This window comes from Pogona vitticeps, chromosome 6, assembly GCF_051106095.1.
Source record: "Pogona vitticeps strain Pit_001003342236 chromosome 6, PviZW2.1, whole genome shotgun sequence".
Classification (NCBI taxonomy): domain Eukaryota; kingdom Metazoa; phylum Chordata; class Lepidosauria; order Squamata; family Agamidae; genus Pogona; species Pogona vitticeps.
The window spans coordinates 91,292,442-91,313,154 of NC_135788.1; the positions used below are offsets into that span (position 1 = coordinate 91,292,442).

General features: G+C 43.5%; 1 protein-coding gene across 2 annotated transcripts in view; it reads left to right on the forward strand.

Moving 5' to 3' along the window:
- The window catches only part of ORMDL3 (ORMDL sphingolipid biosynthesis regulator 3), a 31,070-nt gene extending 26,642 nt beyond the window's left edge, over positions 1-4,428 (forward strand). For both annotated transcript variants that reach the window (XM_020799262.3, XM_020799263.3), the window contains exons 3-4: positions 1,727-1,878; positions 3,278-4,428. In XM_020799262.3, coding sequence (XP_020654921.1) covers positions 1,727-1,878; positions 3,278-3,413 — 288 coding nt within the window. In that variant the 3' untranslated portion in view covers positions 3,414-4,428. The remainder of the gene's footprint in view (positions 1-1,726; positions 1,879-3,277) is intronic.
- Positions 4,429-20,713: the final 16,285 nt, after the last annotated feature.

Below are 20,713 nucleotides of genomic sequence, written 5' to 3' on the forward strand. Positions count from 1 at the left end.
TATTTCATGCAACGCTCTTTCTGGGCTTATATCACACACTGCAGGATTTATCTTTTAGATGTATATTTCATAGTAAAATATAAAATAAAGTAGTATGTGTCGTGCTTTTCGAGTGCTCGGAGCACATTGCTTGCATTTTTACTTATTTTGTTCAAACCCTTTCTGTTCTGCCTTTGTCTTAAACTGAAACATCCATGACAGTTAGCATAACAGTTCTAAAAATCAGCTCAATATATACAGTATTTAACAGACAAGGCAGAACTAAATAAACACAGAATGAGCAAAATAAACATACAAAATAGAATTGCATATCTTAAGACAAGAGACAGACCAAATGTTTGCTGAAACTCAGATCTTGGAAAAGTTTTTGTTGTTTTACTGTAACCAATGTGAATTGGCATGCTAGTTGAGCGATTCTTGAACCAAAATAATGTTTCTAAGCTCTGTCTAAGCTGACAACAGTGTGCCATCAAAGAGTTGGCTTGTTGCAGTGGTTCCCAACCTTGCGTAACCCAGGTGCTCTTGGACTGCAGTTCCCAGAAGCCTTCACTACCATCTGTGCTAGCTGTGGTTTATAGGAGTTACAGTCCTGGGTTTACCCAAGGTTGGCAACCACTGGCTAAGTGAATCTGTGGAAACGCCCTGAAAATGACCATGATGGCTAGAGACTCTCAAAGTGAAATAAACTTGCCAAGTTCTGGCCATGGAACACTGAGAGCCACAACTGACCAGGCTGCCTTGCCTTCTTGGGCAACAGCATTGTCTTTGTAATTGAACAACCCTTTAAGGTAGGGCAATGAATTACTGGTTGGACATATCATACTGAAGTGAGTTCAGATCAAGAAAAAGCAGATACATAGTGAACCAGTTTCTGTACAGTAAACTACTTCTGCTCTTGGCAATCCTAGAACTGCAACTGTGTGGAATAAATCAGTGAGTTTGGGAAAGGAGAACTTGAAATGGAATTGTCTTGTCAATTCACTGTTTTCATCCTTCTTCTGGTTCGAGCCATGTTGACCTTATGGTGTCATGGAATTGTGGTTTCTTTTTCTTTAGCACATTTGATTTATCATAGTGACTTTGTCTTAAAGTAGCTATGTGGCTCATTTCAGGCATGAACCTCCTTAAAATAAGTTGAAATGAGGCTTGAGTTCTTCTTTCTATACTTCAAAAACAAAAAAACACAACACACTCACACACCCAAAACTTGTGATTTTTTTAAACAGAAGCACTTTCTTGAGAGCAAAAGTAACTCCTTCAGCACTTCAAAGCAAAAGCCTAAAAGAGTTGTGTGCTAGCTCACAGATATTTAGCATTAGCTAGTTATTTTCAACACTCTGAAAATTCCAGTGTTAATGTATCTCATTTCCCTTTGGTAACTCCCGTCTACTGTACCTGCTGTGTATACTCTGTGTACCTGTGGCTGAACATTGTACTTTGTGCATCTGAAGAAGTGGATTGTAATCCACAAACACTATGCCAGAATTAAGCGGTTAATCTTAATGTATCACAAGGCTTGTTTTCTGTTTTTGTTTGCTTTGTTTCATATTTCTATAAGCTGAAACAAGCTAATACTACCAACTCTTCAAAAGGTATTGGAAACCTACTCTTTGTTTCTATTGGAATCTCCAGTCACCTTTTTGAAGGTAAAAGCTGTCGCACAGCAACAAAGAATTAAGCCTCCTGTGCTGTTACCAGCTAACCATATATTTGTTTTTCTTTCTAGAGTATGTACATTTTCTTACACACGGTGAAAGGAACGCCATTCGAGACCCCAGATCAGGGGAAAGCCCGGCTCCTCACTCATTGGGAACAGATGGATTATGGTGTACAATTCACTGCTTCTCGTAAATTTCTGACTATCACACCGATTGTTCTGTGAGTACTAAAGAGGGGAGAGGTGGGGCTTGTACAGTTATGCTTTGGGAGTGCTTGGAGATGTTGGTTTGACTTCTATTTTATTTTATTAATTAATTAATTGTAAGCTAAAACAGTTAAAAGCAATTCAAAACAATAGTGATTAGTAATGCTAAGTAATGCTCAAGATGGGGAAACGGAATCAATAAATAAAATCAAGTATTGACAGGAAGGTAGGCCTGCCTAAAGAGCCACGTTTTTAATTGGCTCTTAAAAACACCCAGCGAGGGAACCAGGCGAATCACTGATGGGAGGTTATTCCAGAGCCGAGGGGCCACTGCCGAGAAGGCCCGGTTTCTTGTTCTTTCTTTCTGGGCCTCTCTCAGCATTAGGCTCCTCAGCCATCCCTCCTGGCTATGGCAAGTGATTTGGGTAGATCTAGGTGGGAGAAGGCGATCTGCCAGGTATCGAGGTCCTAAACCGTTTAGGGCTTTATACGTCATCATCAACACTTTGAAATCAATGCGGAAATGAATGGGCAGCCAGTGCAAGGCAGCCAGAGTGGGAGAGATGTGCTGGTACTTTCTCACCCCACTAAGGAGTCTGGCCACCGCATTCTGCGGCTTCTGCTACAATCTCAAAGGTAGCCCCACGTAGAGCATCTTATAGTGGTCTAATTTCGAGATTACACGCGCATGGACGAGAGTGGTGAGAGCCCTGCCATCAACAAAGGGTCTACAACTCCCAGAATCCCCCTTCCATGCAGGCTGGGGGTTCTGGTCTAAAAAGGTAGCTTTTCCAAGCTCTGCTCTGCTGACTTCACTGTGCACTGAATACTGCTCTCCTCAGTGAGGTAAGAAGGAGAGTCAATATAGGATTTCAGGGAAGTTGTATAGAAGAGAAAGATAGAATGGGTTGTATGAATGTAACCTTGTACAGGTCGGAGTCACATAAACTAGCTTGAGAACATGAGAAGAGCTGTGCTGGATCTCACCAAATGTCAGTCTAGCCCAATGGTTCCCAACCTTGGGTCCCCAGATGTTCTTGGACTAAGAAACAGAAACCTTCACCATTGGCTGTGCCGACCAAGATTTCTGGAAGTTGTAGTCCAAGAGCATCTTGGGAACTAAGGTTTGGAACTACCGTTTTATATTTTTCACATACTTCTCAATTCTTTTAAATAACATTATACATTTTAAATGTAAATGGTTCATTTTGTACTCTGGCCTGAGATGCTGCAAAATTGCCCCTGGGGGCATCACGTGGCTGTGAACCGCGAAGTGTACTGCCCAGTTTATGTTTACATGGTTGTAGCCACTTACATCTTTTCAGAATCTCTTTCCTCATTTGTTCCTGGGTTAGCTGGGAGAAAGGAACATGTGCAGTAAAGGCCTTTCCTGTTTTTTTTTCTCCTTTGCAGTTATTTTCTTACCAGCTTCTACACAAAATACGACCGGATACACTTCATCATCAACACCATCTCCCTGATGAGCGTCTTGATCCCCAAACTGCCGCAGTTACATGGAGTCCGTATCTTTGGGATCAACAAGTACTGAACTCAGATGCCTTTATTTGCCCTTCTGATGAGCTGTGAGAGGCCAGTTAGAGGACTTCCTTTCTTTAGTTCTGGCTGCATCTTCAGGATACAGTTCCACAACGGCTCTTTTTAAATGGGCACATATTCCACTGAATGCCAGGATTCGGCAAAACTCAACCAGCTCAAGAGGTCATTGAATCCTGGGTTGAGTTTAACTTGCAGAGAGACACAGGGGAAGTGAAAACTTATTATTAGTAGTAGTAGTCTCATTTTCCTGTTCAGAATCTGAAAATTGCTGAAGACAACATTGAAGTTTGGAAAGGTACTTATAGCTTGTTCTCTGAATATGAGAGATGTCCAGCCCTGCTGAACACCGAAAGCTGAACATAGATAGAAAGTAGGAGTCATAAGGTGATATGTAGGATGATAGCAAATGCACTTTAACACGAAACTGTCCCATCTGGGGAATTTTGACTTGTTGAAAGGGCTGTCTCAGAAATTTTAAGACATGCACTAGAAATAACTTAAGCAAATTTCTTTATGGTCTGGAAACCTTATTTGATTGTTTATTCCCTTTAATTGTTTGGTAAGCAGGTGGGGGTGAATCTTATTCCCTCCATGAAGGCTGGAGCTGTTCTCCGGTTACAGAGCTGTGCTCTTTCAAAATTGTCTTTGCCTTTGCTCTATGGGAAGTGGCTTTATAGTAAAACAAAACAGGGTGAGAAGGATGAGGGAAGAGAGGAGAACATTCTTGTGTTGCCTCTTGGGGCTTTCTGTCCTTGCTAGACAGTCGACAACCGAATCACCTGTCTCTCAAAATACAGGTGACCTATTATGATCCTGCACAGTGACAGTGTTGTGGAAAATCAGGGATGACATCAAGAAACTCATGCTTCCTTGCCACACTTCTTTTTGGAAATCTGATGTAGATCAATACATTTGATTAGGTACGACTGTGTTGATAGTACTGACCCATGCCAGCACTGAAGTTCATAGGGACCGATCTGTTACTGCCCGTTGTGACCTGAAATTAAGATGGTGCATTTGTGTTTCCTTGACTTCTGCCATTCAAGTGGCATTAAGAGGACCACCACATTAGAATGAAGTTTGTCCTCCATCACTTAGAATATATATAGCTTACCGTATTCTTGACCTGAAAGGATTGTGGCGCATCAGACTACTTTCAAAAAAGCAAAAGAGTGTGGTTGATATTAGAGATGGAATGTTCGTATTTGTCTGCTGGAGGAGACAAATATGAATTTCACCGCCACGAAATTTCTGTTTTGGACCCTTCCCACCTCCACAAACAGCCTGGTCCGCTCACCGAGCTTTGTGCTGCTGTAGTCGGTAACTGCGCCAATTGCGGTAGCCTGGCCGGCACTTCCTCACCTCCCTGTATTGCTGGCCACTCAGCAGCTGAGTGGGGAGACTTGCCACCCCGCCTCCTCGCCAAAGTGGCCAGCAGCACAGAGAGATGGGGAAGCGCTGGCCGGGCTACTTCCACGATTGGTGGGATGTGGCCAATGACAGCCACGTGCACTGTGCGAAGCCCGCGGAGTGGACCGGGTTGGTTCTGGGGGGGGGGAGAGAATGGACCTCCATGGCATCTGTGGCACTGTGCTTCGTATTTGTATCCCCAAGGATACGATTACAAAGCTCCCGTGTCTGGTTGATATACGAAAGAAAGAGCAGACTGTCTTCTACTAATGAAGTCATAAGTCGATGGTTTCCAACTGCAGCTTTTTATTAGCACGGGGGCAGAAGCAAGCAAAACAACAGTTCTGTGACCTATGATATGGTATGGCATGTACCGAGGGCAATATTTAAAAGACAGTCTGGAACCCAGTTTACTGGACTTGAAAAAAGACATTTCTGTTGAGATTGGATTATTAGTGTCTTGATATGAGTTGGCTTTTTATTGTCAAGGATGCAGCCTAGTAAGGAGAATTTATAAGTAATCCTCCCCCCACCTGTCAGAGAAATGCACACAAATGATTTGTTAGAATAAGAACCATGTAATGGAATTAAACAAGGCTGGAGTATTTCCTGGCATTTTATTTCTCAGAGTGCCTAAAACACGGACACCAGCATTATAACCTCACCTCTGTACTAGAAAATAATTCCTCTGCTTTCAGGAGTTTCTAAAGAGAGGACATGTCTTCCTGCTACCAAATCTGGCATAATCTCCTTTTTTTCAAAAATTAAACCTATTCTTTAAAAAAGGAAAAGATTAAATGAGAGGGACTATGTACTCTCATACACAAAGCTTGAAAGAATGTGGGGACAGAAGAGGGAAATTGGGACCTTCAGATTGCAATGAAACTGCACTGGCAGTGTTACAGATAGAGCTTGGGAAAGTTGCTCTTGGGGACTACAAAGCCAATAACCTCCCAAACAGTCTGATCAATGGCTGTCCTGGCCATGGAGTTCTTTCGGTCGTAGTGCAAAAGAGTAACTTTCCTGAAGGCTAACTGGCAGACACGTTTGGATGTTATTCACTGTATAGTTTGGCAGTCTTTGTACCACAGGTGACACATCTAGTGTTTCAATAATATACTGTTAATGTATTTTTGATGGTAATACGTGTTTGGCAATATTTACAGAGCATCTAAAACATCTAGTGTTTCCGTAATAATATAGTTAGCATATTATTATTATTAAAGTAGAGGCCTCTTCCTGCTCCTGGGCTTGAGTACAGAGATGGAAAACTTTTCCCTTCTGGACTACATTTCCCACAATCCCACAGCCAGCATGGCTGTGGCAATGTCCATCCTGGCTTTGGGATTCTGGGAAATGTAGTCCAGAAAGGCAGCATCTCCTGTCTCTGTTCTAGAGCATGAGTATGACTCTAATGACCTGACCCTGGCGACTGCTTACTTTCCAGACCTAGCCCAGAGGAAGGCCACCCCATGCTATCATTGGGACGCATCAATCCCTTGTCATGTTGATATATGATTATGGTTATTATTGAAACTGACAATTATAATCAAGTGCAGGCACATGACTTTGCAAACTAGGAAGGCAGTAGTCACTTTAAAAATATCGGTAAACTATATCCTGGTGATGACGAGCTTTGTTCGGAACTTGTCATCCAACTACAGAGAAGGAGGCTGGATCCTCCCATTGTAGTTCTTCTCCAAGAGAAGGAAGTGACCTTCCCAGCCCAGTGCTGCTGTCCGCAAAGTGGCACAAAGGATTAACTTAGTAAGCTATTCACCAAAATCTTGAGAAGATTCTGGACTGCTGTTAAGTTCCAGTAGAGCCTGTGTTTTCAATCCTGTCAACAATATCTCAAAGACAAGGTTCCTTTCCATATTTACAAAAAGGGGAAATAACAAGAATAAATAACAAGAGAACTATACTAAGGAAGAAAGGCAAATATGTTTATCCATTGGCATTTTGCTTAAGACAAACAAATTTAGAAAGGCTTAATGAATTGGATGTGGGAGTTTTTATGTTTTGCTGTTATGGGAGCTTTTGCTTTAGTTTTGTTTAATTTTCTCCCCACTACTTCCTTTCTTTTTTTTATGCCACTCTTTGTCTGATGGTGACATTTACTGAGATGTTGAAATATGTGGTGAAAGGCTGATTCCTCGTTCTTAGAGATCCGTACCATTGGGGGGGCGGGGTGCTTACAGTGCGACTGGTTGTCCCCTGGCCAGAAACTGAATTCCAGTAATGATGTTGCAAAATGAGCGAACGCACAATTTGAACACCAGCTCTTGCTTTGACGATAAAGCAAAATAAGCAGAAGAAATGATCTCTTGATCAGTGTTATGCATGGCTGTAGAATGAATTCACTTTAAAGGGCTTGCATATGTATTTATTAGCACTATTCCAGTGTGGATTGCTATGGTCTTGAACATCGTTCAAGGCTGCACTCTTCTGAAACACAATCAGAAACCTTATTTTTCAAGGGGGGGGAGTCGTTGTTATTTGAAAAGAAAAGGGCTCATGAAGGTTGTATATATGTGTTTGTCAGTGTTCATGAGACTTCTCTGTATGCTCCTGTCATCACATTTTCATCTTTCTAAGTTGTAGTGAGCAATTATGGCCTTTTCGATCTTAGCCCACCAGGATCTCAGCTTATTGGCGACAAGAAGCATGCTGGCATATACTGCTTGATCATTCCCCCTTGGAGCAGAAGCAGCTATAGAAACCACAGACCTTCTAGCCATGGTTAGTTTGTTGTTGTAATTTCCAAACTTGTCAGGAGCTAGCCCTCTTGCCTGTCTCTTCTGCAACAAGCTGGAGAAAAATAAACCAGAATGCTTAGTGGGATTGTCTCTGGCTTGTAGAGGCAGACAAAGCACAGAGTGCTGGCTCTTACTAGGTTTAGACGTCACAATAAACTACAGACACAAAGTCTGCTTAAACGGGAATGCTTGGCCAGTGAAGACCAGCATGTTGGTTTGCCCACGGAAAGCTGGAATTGCTTAGAAGTCTTCCGTGATGTAACAATCAAGCATGCCCAATATCTTTCAGTGTTTATAAGAATTCCTGAAAGTACTACTGCTGCTGCTACAGAAGAAAAGGATAGTAGTGGTTACAATTTTCTTTATGAAAACTGTAATGCAATCTTTTACAATACAAGAACTGCCCAGTTAGACCTCTGGCAAAGGTTATAGCTACTGGAGGAAAGGGAATTGAACTGAAGCCTATTCCAGAGATCTTGATGAAGTTGAAATATGTGAAGGCTCAGCTGAGGGTTACTAGAGATAGACAATATTTTAATAAGCCAGGTTTGAGGACTAGCCCTACATGCTTATTTGCTGAGGTCTTGCTCCTTGTGGTTTGTAAAGTCGAAGTTAATATGGCCTTTGGCTCACCATGATCATATTCCCTGATGAAGCTGCTTGTTGATTCTGCCGTATCTGAGTTCAGATAGTGACCTTATGAATATTCCCTCCCCATAAGTGAATAAGACTTTATCAGGTTTGGTTGCTTCCCCAACGGAGGCAAGATTCTCAATGTCAGAGGTAAGTAAAGTCAGTCCCTCAAATGCTGCCAGACCGGGATTCCCAAGGTCCTTTGCTATCAGCTGTGCTGCCTGAGATTGCTGGATGCCACAGTCCAACAGCATCTGGAGGTCCACGCTTTGTCCCTTCCCCATCATCAGATTGCATTGTTGCAAGTTAAAACAAAACATCAGTGCCCTCACTGAGTAACTGATCTGAGTTTGCAGAGGGAAGGAACTGGGTCTCTTCTTTTGCAGAGTCCGGGATTGCTCCTGCTATTAGTAAACTGATCGCCCCCACTCTGGGTTCATAACAAAATCTCTTTGGCAGAAACTGGTTGGCATACATTCAACTTAGCCATGAATTGGGCTGTGTATGTGTGTGTGCTAATTGTCAGCCAATACAATTAGGCCCTTTTGATTATGAGTTCCAAATGGCTTCCCATCACAAGTCACCATAAGATTGAAAAGTGACTTGAGTCCTGCCATTTCCTTTAAAGCAGGCAACTGTTGGCCTCCAGATGTTATTCTATAAGCCCTTAGACAATGTGATTGGTGGTAAACCATTATGAAAGTTGCAGTCCAAAAACATCTGGAGTCACAGTTGACCCCCCCCAACACAAAAACCCCCCACAGCAAACGCAGAAATGGCAATGCAGATAGAATTATCTTTCCTGGAGCTGGGCAGACTTCAGCCTGTTCTTCCCCCCTCTGCATTTTTTTTAAAACTAGAATCATGAGATCTACAAACCAGGGCCTTGGCGCTTGGAATTCAACAGCCCTGAGCCCAGGGATTTGGTCTGAGAACAAGAACAGAATACAACCCATGGTCCGTCCATCCACACGTTGATTTCTGGTCATCTGAAACTCTCTAACTTTCCGCAGTTTCTTGGGGAGATGTGGCCCTAAGTGTGTCAGATATCTAAATCAAGTAGGCAAACAGGTGACTGGGCCAACTGAAGATGCAGAAGGAGACATGTGTTGCCCAAACTGAGGAACATGAAAGATTTCTTTAGCATAACTTGGTTGGTTGTGTGGGGATTATGTTTCTCTTGAGATTAAGAGGATGATGAACTACTATCCTAGCGTCTTAACTGTTTGCTGCTGTCTGCTCCAACCAGCAGGGGTTGCTCAGTGAACAGGGAGATGCTCGTTGTCCTGTAATGTTTCTCCTTTGAATCCTGCAACACTGAGTTCCTTTATGGCCACAAGAACCCAGGAAAATACAGCAATTGGAAAAGTTTGGGGGTTTTGGACTACAGCTCCGAGAATTCCCCTAACGATCAAGGCTGCTGGCTGTATGATCTGAGGATTATGGAGTTGTGCTCAAAAAAATAGTTTTTTCAAGCTCTGGAAACTAGAATTCTTTCCCCTGCCCCAAAATTCATGGTAATGGTCGGGAGATCTGAAAAATCTGACTGCACTGTAGTCTGTTTTAATCTATTTGTGGTGAGTCATTCCAGGTTCTGGAATGGCAAATGGCATGCTGTCTCTCAAGTTGAAGAGAATTCTCCTCAGGGTGAAGAACAGCAAACTAATCTGGACAATCCAATCAGGTGTGTGTTGGCACAGGGAAAAAGCTCAAGAACCATTAATACTTAATGGCTCCTTGTTAGAGCTTGGGAAAGCTGCTTTTTGAACTACAGTTCCCAGAATCCCCATCCTCAGCACAGCATGGCTACTGTATGTAGCACGCCTGGAAGTTTAGAAAAAGGAGGAGCCACATCATTATATCCAAAATCCTTCCCAGGCTTAGCCAGCACCCGTGGAAGATGCTGTTTACTAAGGATACAGATACTTGTGAGCTTAGCTGACAGCTTGGCAGCACCTGGTGAAATCTTGGTTTCCTTCAGCTTTAGGCTGTTTTCTTCTCAAGGGTATCACTTTTTAAATCTAGCTATTTAAAAAATATGGTAGTAAGCTCGTTAGGAAGGTAAGATAGCAGAAATTGCATTTTCATGACATGGGTGGTTCTTTAATTTATAACAAAATAACCTATTGGATTGATTTGTCATCATTTGTGAAATACAGTTTTTAGAATATGTATGTAAATGTTATTTTCCAATTAGTTTTATCCATTTTACATGGAACAAACTTGTGTCAGACATAGAATTACAGTTGTATTGGTTTCTTCTCTCTACCCCCTTCCGTCTCCAGATCTCTTCTTTATTGTATGTATAAATAAGAACAGAAATAATGCATCTGGAGAACTTTCTAAGACAAAGTGTGAATATTATTTTTATGAGTCCTTTCTACAGTATTCCAAAACAAACTAATAAAAAAATCAGTATTCGTGTAATATTTTGTGTGTACTACTTGAAACTGTGTGTGTGAACAAGGAGTTGGACGGAAATATTGTCTTGAACAGATAGCTGTTACAAAAATTCCTAGGAGTTGGGGTAGGTGATAGTTCCAGATACAAGTAGAATTCCACAAAAAGAATGAACAACTGCTACAAATGGAAACTTAAAACACAGGCCACATAAAATCCACATCTTCCCTTTGCTTTAGTAGATTAAAACATTATGACAGAAAGTCTGAGGCAGTTTTTGCTCAGATTCTCAAGGTGTCCCAGATGTAGGAAGAAACCCTACACACCACACACACATACAAAACAAGATTTATGTCAAGTTCTGTTGGAGGCCAGTCACTCCAGTCTCATTGGGTGATGAATTCCCTGATCTTTGGAGCCCTACCCTCCAAAATACAATCAAGGACCTTGGATAGCTCCTTCAAAATTTACCCTACAGGTAATATCAGATTTGCTAGCCTCCCATCAACAACAGGTGACTTAACTTTTCTGAAATGGAACTGACCTGCCAATGGTTAAAACAACATCAAGAAATTCAGAGTTCATTTCAAAACTTTGAGAGCAGAGTGGTATGTGCTGGGAAAAGTTGAAGTTGGAACCTCTGCAGAATAAAGATTCACTGTAATAGGAGAGCACCTGTAAGAATCTAAGCAGAGCCGTGCTGGATTGAACTGAAAACCTATTTTGTACAATTCCAATGAACTAAGCTGGGCCCGTAATAATTCTCATTCCAGCCCACAGAAGATCTAGCAGTAATCCAGTTCAGATGGCAAGCAACAAACCAAGGGGAATCTAGGTGTTACCTGATGAACTGAAAGTTTTCTGCAATTAACAAGTACTGTTCAGATGTATATTTCTGATTTCAATGAGAACAAAGTTTTAATGTGAACAGATGGTGCTGTTGCCAAACACTCTTTCATGATCCTATACTATTTTGGTGTAGCCTCAGTTATTTATTACGTTGATGAGAACTGCTGGATAGCTCAGTGATAGATAGCTCACAGATAGCTCTGTGGAGCCAGAGGTTGGGAGCTCAATTTCCCACTGTGCCTCCTTGACAAAGGTGGACTTGATGATCCACCGGCTCCCTTTTAGCCATGCAGTACTAAGATAATGCTGATTATATTCTTTCCCACAGTTTATCCTCCAAACAACAACTCTGTGAGTCAGATCAGGTTAAGAGAGTATGATGAATAGGAATGCACTCTTTCATTTGTTTGGACTCTTAACTCCCAGAATTTTCCAAGAATTATCCAGGCAGAATTCTGGGAGTCTTAGTGCACAGATGCACACTGATAGACATCTACATTTTGGTTATCTGGATCAGGACCTACCCCGGAAGCTGGAATAACAGTATATAACGCATCAATAACAAAATAAAATAACTATCACATAATCAAATAATAAGTATCAACAATCAAAATTCAGATTTCATAACAATCTTATACCTGGCATCAACAATATAAGAAAAAAACAGCAACAATAATGAAATAAATAAGTTTTATTCTGTGGTATTTAAAAACTACATTTTGGGCATGCCTGTTAAAGCAGCAGCAGAACAGGACAGAGGAGAAAAACACCACCATTAAAATGACTGGTTGCAAGTATTGGTAGGAAGAGGATAAATACATCCTTGGGCCCAGATGTTTAGCAGAGCTACATTCTCTGATAACAATAGAAGAAACCAGAAGCCAAAACAAAAGTCTTTTCATAGCATAGTTGGGAGATGCAAGGTCATCATGGAGGCCTGGCCAGGCAGACATGGGAAATCTAGCCGGGATGACTGGCAGAGCTACCGTCTTCATCTGGCACAAGGCATCTCCTGAGCCAGGCTGGCGTTGTCCTTTCCCAGATGATCTCCTTGCTGCTGCTGTTCAGGCTGGCCTTCTCATTCTTAAATCTGCATTTTCACTCTTCTTCTTCTTCTTTTAAAAGTTCTACAACATATTTCTAAATGCCCCGGTTAGTCTTCTTAGGAGTGTGGTCCCACACCTGCGGCTTCTAACATCAACCTAGCATAAAAATATAGTGAGGACCCTGTACTTAACATTTCTTCCTCCTTTGCTCCCACAGGCAGCTGGAACTCAGTCTCCGCCCCATTCTCTCATCCTGGCCAACACAAGTCTTCCTCAAAACATGGATAATTTATGCCCCTGGGAGAATTTATGCCTCTGAGTCCTGGAATCCCCCAATCCGGAATGTCAATGGGATGCCTCTTTGATTGGCACCCCCATTCCGAACGTCCCCCTTTCCCCCATGTGGCCCCTCCCTCCCACTCACACCTGCTGAACTGCCTCCGGCTCTGGCTGCAGCAGGGAGGGGCAGGGAGGCCTCCCCCTCTACGTCCCTGCCCCTCATCCTCAGGCACAGGCAAGGCTGCTATGGCAGCTACCTTTCCCAGGGTCCCCGGAGCCTTCAGCTCCAACATGGTGGAGCCTGGGAAAGGTAGGGGAGCAGGTGTTGCTGAGCTTCCTCACTTCCCTGTTCAGACTGTGTTGCACCCCAGCATGGGAAGAGAAGAAAAATCTCCCAGATAAAAGGTGAATCTCCCCAATTCTAGTGCTGAGGTGAGACTCGGACCACAGCAGGAAAAGCAAGGCAAGGGTCTTGTCTGAAGACTCTTTATCTTTTTGTGCTGTCCTGTGAAGGGAGTGTTCTTGTTAAAAGAACAAAACAGTAATAGAAACTGATTTAAATAAGAACCGAGAAAGCATCCCACTGTCGATAGGAGTGGAGAATGTTGCTGAATGAAGACAATGCTTGTCTTGGTTCATTGTGGAATTTCTTCATTAAGGTGGACACAGAGTGATACATGTTAGCTCTACTATGGATTTCACACCTCCATCCACCAATGGCATGCCAAAAAGCAGAAAAAAACAAGAGATGTTTTGGAGAACCAAGGAGGGAGAAGGGTTGTGGACACTTTGTGCCAGTAGAGAATGCCAGGAGCATTCATTGATGCCTAATCCCCTCAAGGATCAGGCCCACTGGATCCCACTTTAATTGGAATAAGAAAGATTAAAAGAAGTGTTAAGAAAAGATTGAAAGATTTGACAGTTGTCCACTATGACAGGGGTCCCCAACCCCCGGTCCGTGACCCAGTGTCAGTCTGTGGGCATCCCAGAACTGGGCCTCAGAGATGGATCTCTGCCTCCCCCCGCCCACCCGCAAGGTGGGCATGTCATGCGCACACAGGGGGCGTGTTGCGCTTGTGCAGGGGACGTGTCCCTACCCCTTGCACACGGAGATCCCCCAACTGGTCCACAGTCCCAAAATGATTGGGGACCGCTGCACAATGAGACCCATCCTGCAAAGTGCAAGTAACATACCCATGGGAAAAAAACAGATTGGTGGGCAGTTTTATTCTACTCCCAAGCGGAGTCCTGGAAATATAGCACCCTCCTTCTTGAGATGACCAGAGGCAGAATTGTTGTAGGGGACAAAGATCTCAAAGGATCTGAGCAACTCTAAGTAAATGAGAGGAGTCCCTGACAAAGGAAGCTGAGGGACAGTCTAGAAGAGAAACGCACAAAGCAAGCAAGTCAAAATGCCAGTAACTTAGCTCTGTTGTGTATGTGAGAGAGAGAGAGTGAGAGAGAGAGAGAGATTTCGTGCTCAAAGAGCACAACAATATTAGAAATCGATTTAAATAAGCATATAGAAGTCAGAATATAGCGAAGCCTCCCAAGGTCCCAGAGTGTAGCAGAGTTAAGAAAATGCTTCCCCTGGTTCATTGTGGAGCAATAGAAATACAGCACCTTTCCAGTTGTGGTGTCCAGAGGCAGAATATTTGGGTGTCTGTATGGGTCTGAACCATGCAGAGAGTCTGAACAAAAAAGCAGTGACTGACAATGGAGGCGAAGGGGAGCTACAGGAGCAGCCAAGAAGACCAAACTTTCAAAGCAAGGAAGAAAAAACACAGTGAGGCAAGAGTCACGGCGGAAAACAGCAAAGGATCGTTTCCCTCAAGGAAAGAGGATGCTTTGGGCACCAATGGGGTTGGGTTGGGGGGAGCTTTGGGACCACAGCAAAATGATGAATTACAACTAATCCATCTGATTTGTCTGGGATACTTAGCAGATAATTGACAAATTCTTGTTGCTGTAGGTCTTCCACTGTGAACCAGATTGGGGTTCTGGAAATAAAGGCTTCCTCAGGGCAAAAGGGATCCCTAGGGAGCCTCTGAAGCTGATTCTGGTTTACACCAGCCAAATGTCACCAACAGGAATTTGCCCAATGAAACATTCAGACTGTGGACATGATGGCAGAAATCAACAAGGATGGAGACCAGTTGGAATTCAAGCTAGACTAGAAGAGAGATACCACCATGGTTCCACTTGATGTATTTGGGCAACATTCAAGACAGAGCCTTCTGGTTAGAGATGAGCCTGAAGCAAACTACCGGGAAAAGGAACTGGCAAGAGTGGGAAGAGTCAAAACCACCACGTACAGAAGGCAAAGGAAGAAATCAGAGGAATGAAATGTGGGCTCAAGAGTTTTGAGCGTCCTCTTAGGTCATTAGGTTGTGTCAGTGCCTGAGTTGTGTGGCATTAAACGCCAAGTTCACAGAAAGTACTGTTCTCCTGCAGGATCTGAGCAGGACGAGGTTCCCCGTGAGATTAAAGAGAAAGTAGATTACAAACCTCTCTCTGCTACTGTTCTTTGACAAATATTTGACGGTTGACAAAGCCAAGAAAAGAAAATGACTATAATGGAAGATACGGATCCCTTCATGCAGCCCATAAATCATTTGCAACAAGGTCTTTCAGGAGATCAGAACTACTCTGATCACAAGGACCAGCTCCAGGTCAGATCTAATGAGTCAAAGAAATGACATTTGCAGGCTTGGAACAGTACCAGAACAATGCACAGATTATTACCAAGCCTCCCTCATTATTTTTTGTGTGTGAAGAAGATATTCAGCCACATGAATGCATTGCACCAGTTGGTCACACAAAGCACTGGACATTGTACAGGTATGGGAACATATGCAAAATTGTATCACTGGACCACATCTTATCATGAGAATACATCGTAAATGCTTGACCCCTGGAACAACTCCCTGGTCCCATGGACTGCAGGGCACCGTCAATGCTACTGATGCCCCCAAACCAGGTCCTTTACCAAAAAGCATGTGGAGACACTCAGCAAATGAGAAAAGTCAAGAGGAGGAGGACACAATGACAACCATGACCATGGTGCTCCATTCCATGAAGGTGTGAAAGCTTGGAAACAGGGTTTCTGGACTGGATGCTTCAATTCAGTGCAAAGGAGTCTGCATGTTGCCCTTTCTGTGCAGTTACCCTGAAATATGATCCACCAGGCAAAACCAGCCTTTCAGAGAAGCAGAATCTTTCCCTTCGGGAATAGAAGACAGGATGATCAGTTCTGAGCAGAACCGTCACGAGGCATGGAAAAATCCTAATAACGACTGGAAGATAATTTTTTTGGTGAAAAATGTGAGCTAAGTTCCTTATTTGAAGAATCAAACACAAAGAGCTTCTGGAGGAAGAGGGAAAGTCCAGGAAATTGATTTATATAAGAATATAGAGAAGCCTCCCAAGGTCCCAGAGTGTAGCAGAGTTAAGAAAATGCTTCCCTTGGTTCGTCAGGTAAGAGTGATTGCGCCTGCCCAGTGCTGAGATCCTTTGGTCGAGGAGGCCTTATAACCCTGCAGAGTCAGCACAGCACAGGAAGAGATCGGAGTCCTCCCTTTCCTGCCCCCTCCATGCCAGGGAGATCTTCCCTTCAGCCTTACCCCAGCACAGAAGGACAACATGCCCACCTTTTTCCCATCCAAGTTCTGAATATAAAGGGCCTGTCATCATAATCAATGCTCCTATTCTGTCTTGGGTCCTTTCCCCCCATGATTCTCCACCACAGAATACAATAAATTTTGGAGAAGCTCTGGAGGGAAAACCTTACTCCCCTTCCCTCTTTCGACTCCCCTCTGGAGCTTCTGACTGCAGCAACAGTGATGGCAAGGAGGAAGGGAGGACCACATCCTGCTCTATCTTCTGCCACTCCAGCCTCATCCCCCTCCCTCTTTCCTACACCAGGGAGCCTGCAAAACCACCTCCCCTTCTAGTTGTGGCTAGGATTTTGCACCTGCCCCCAGACTCTGGTTTCTCCTCTGCCTCCCTCTCTGCCTCCCACCCCTCTTCCCTGCCCTTCCTCCTTGGCCATAGCAGCGTTTCAAGTGCCAGGGAAAGTAAAGACCTGCCGAACCTCCTACTTCCCTGCTTTGAGAGCAGGCTTGTGGTGCGCTCGTACTTTGCGCCCATCTCGCCATCCGAGCCAGAGGACAGTTGGGAGGGCAGTGGGCTGCTCCTCCCTCCCACTCACACTCACTTACCCGACTTTGGCTGTGCTGTGCAGATGACGGTGCCAAGGTGCCAAGCTTTCTCATGGCTTGGCTCAGATCACAAAGATGGTGCATCGTAATCTTCGCCTCAAATATGAGGGAAGCTTTACGACCCCCCCAGAGTTCTTCCCTGGCTGGGATAGCCATCCGAACCGTGGAAGAACTCAACTCCCCGGTCCCTTTGTTAACCCTGAAAATCGGGTTGTTTCTCCGGCAGAGGCAGCAGACTAAGACACGAGACAACCAGCTGTATAGAATGCCAATTATTTATTAAATTACACAGCTGGGGCCCAATCTCTTAAAAGCAGAGAAGAGCCTGGAACAATAGAAACATAAGCAATATATAAGTTTTCAAAGTACAGCGTTGGGGATAGGGTGTTACAGAGGTCTTGACCTGATTGGTTCCTTGAACCCCTGACTTAGGATTCTCCTGATTATTGGCCAAAGAAGTTCCTTGGGTTATCCTAATTGGTTGGACTACAATGTCCATGTTATGCCCACGTGTTCAGTTGACCTAGGATTGAGATGTTCTCTTGAGGAGTCAAGATGTCTGCAAGGAATGCATCTGAATTACTTTTATCTCCCTTCCCCATGTTGATGTTACTTTCTTTGTATATGTAAAATAACCCAAGTTGCTAGATTTGTGGTGTTTTGTTTTCTTCTCCTCGCACATTAGGGTCAACCATCTAGGGTATTTGTCTTCATAAATGTCCTTGATGACTCTGCCTGTTCGAGTCAGATGGCCCCTTTGTTGTTCTTTTGGGGAGGGAGATAGCTGAGGATATGGCCTTATATTACTCTTATATTGTTTCCTCTTGTAGTCTGGCTTATCTCACAAGTGAAGCATGTTGTAGCTTTTGAAGTGTAAACTATTGGTTCCCCCTTCTCCTTCTACTCTGTTCTTTCTCTGGCCAATCTTCAGGATATGCATTTCAAGAATAAAATGTTACATTTCTGTTGCAATGATCAGAAGTAAAGTATTACATTGCTTACAAGGTACATGCATATTGCTTCAAAGTTAGCATTACATACATATTAAAAGGGAATAAAAGGCAATACAGAGGATTCTGGGATTACATGATATGCAGGAATACATTTAGGTGTATTTGTTGTGCGCCTTTATAAACTAAGTGCACATTGTGTTAGCCTCTGAGCATGTTAAATATATTATGTCTGTCGGTCTACTAACACTCCCCCCTTTTTAAATTCTGACAACAATAAGATGGCGGAATTTAAACTCTAAACCACAAATTGCAGAAGCAACAAGTAAAGACATAACAGATTTTGAAAGGATGAAATTGGAAAAGTCAGGAAGCCAGGACTGGTAAAAAGCAGTTGCAAAACCATATGTTTCACAGAGAGTAAACTTAGAAATAATACAAGCAGTTAAACTTTAAAACAAAAGCACAATTCCCATCAGGATGATACATATGCAAGGAAAAGAAATCCTATCATTTTTATTACAGCACTAAATTTCTTTGCTCTATGGTGTAACGGCGAAGATCTTCCAACCTCTGTCTGTTTTCCATCCACTGGGGGGGGGGGCAGCGATCCCTTCAACCTTTTTTCTGCAAATGAGAAACTCCAAGCAAATAGTTAAGCTAATCTTCCCCAACCCCCTTGGAAATCTCCTTTGTCAATCTTAAAAGTACTGTAGTTCCTTTTCAGAAACATTTCAGTGTGTGAGTAAGTATTTTCAACAAATTTTCATGCAGATAGTACAGTTTCAATTGTCCAGATGTTCAAGAACACAGATTATCAAGTAATGCAGTAATTTTCACATGTGTGTCTAAGGAATTCCCACAGAAAGTGCCTATGTAACAATTCTGGTAAAACAAGCAGGCCATTCCTGGTATGAAATCAACCCCCCTTGTCTCTCCAGCTGCCACTTTGTGCATCTGGAGGAGCAAGGAGGGGGGTCTGAATGTTCCCGGTAATTCTGCTTGCTATCTCTTATCTACTAACCTAACCTATTCTATCTTCAAATTCTCTTCCTTTGCATTTCTCTTGCACTTCATCACCGCCAATCATACCTCTCTTTCCTCTTCTCCTACTGTCCTGAAGTCCCTATTTCTCCAAAGTTCCCCAAAAACAGGCAACACCCTAAAAGCACAGTGGGAGTCTGTAAAAATTTATTTTCCCGGCCCTGGGCCAATGTGAGGGCACGGGTGAAGTCTCAGGTGGAAGGGCTTGTGCCTCAACCATATGAGTCTACTTTTAGGCAAATGGTGGCAGAAGGGTGGCAGAGTTCAAACACATACTCAGAATGAGTCGTGGCTTCAGGCTAACCAGAAGTAAAGTCAGAGGGCCCCCCTTTTTGCTCCAGCACCGGACTGTTACCTGCACTCCCATAGAAAACCCGCATGCCTCCTTTATGAGAAGGACAGCAGCTGCCACAGCATGTAACCATGAGCGCCAGCCCTTGGTCACTATGTCCAACTTTTGAGAGATAAGCTACAGGCCTTCGCCAGTTGCCAATCATCTGCATGGGGACTCCCAGTGCCATGCTGTCTCACTCATGAACAAATAAGTGGCTGTTCTGTGTCAGGCAGCCCGTTCTGGGGCAGAGGGTAGCCTCTGCTTTAGGAGCTGGAAAGCCTTCATCATGCATGGAGTCTCTTCCCACTCTGTCCCTTAGCCTTTTAAGTGCCTCATAGAGAGAGGATGCCCAAACAGGAAAATTTGAAATCCAAATATATATTTATTTCAGAATCCCACTATGCCTAAGAATGTACACCAGCCTCATTTAGTATCTGGGAGGGGAACTTGGGAAATAGTAGGAAAAAAAAATTCCAGATAACTCACCTCTGTGGTTTCAACTTGCGCTTCCCAACTCTGAAGCCTTCCTTTCTCAAACACGTACTCTGCCAACAATCCACATGCTGCATCTTCCATTGTCCTGCATGTTTTCTGTGGGATTCCATAGTCAGCAATTCCCCTAGTGTCTTTTTTTTTTGTGATTCTTTTTTTTTTTTTTTTTTGATTGCTGGAGGTGAAGTCAAGGAACCTGCATCCTCCGGGCTGTACTGTTGGTGTGGCTCCCCCCCCCTTCTGTGGCTGCTGAAGAGGAGGGAGGGGGAGTTCCCATGTCTCTCCTGTTACTGAATCTGGCAAGTTTTTTTTTTTTTTTTTTTTTTTTTTTTTTGGTCTCGCTTGCTTTGTCTTTCTCTGTTTCCTTATCTTTGTTAGGACCTGCCACTAAAACTTTATACTTGCAGGTCGGTGGGGGGGGGGGACTACATAATCCATAGAACCATACAGGATGTTGTTGGTCTCAGAGGGACTAACTTTAAGTTTCCCTTGTATCTTTTCAGGCTAGGCTGATACTGAAGCAAAACAGCCTACTATCTCAGATGATTTTCCTTCCCCCCCTTTGTTGCATCCTCTGCCAGAAACTGCAGTAGGCAAAATTTGAGTGCATAATTTGATCTTGCGTCTCTTTTTGAGCCCGGACCTTCTTCCCACGAGTCCCCTCCAATTATTTAGTACACAGCGTAGGAGCGTCCCCCGAGTTTGCTGTGCCTTACCAGCGCAGGAACCACCCATATTGGTGATTCGTGCCTAGTAAGAATCTTATTGCCCGGCCGGGTCTCCCTTCTAGAGCGCCTGGGGCAATCACTCTCCACTCTCAAGCCTCGATGAGCTGTCACACATTCCTCCGTTCGTATCACTCACAAGCCCTGTTCA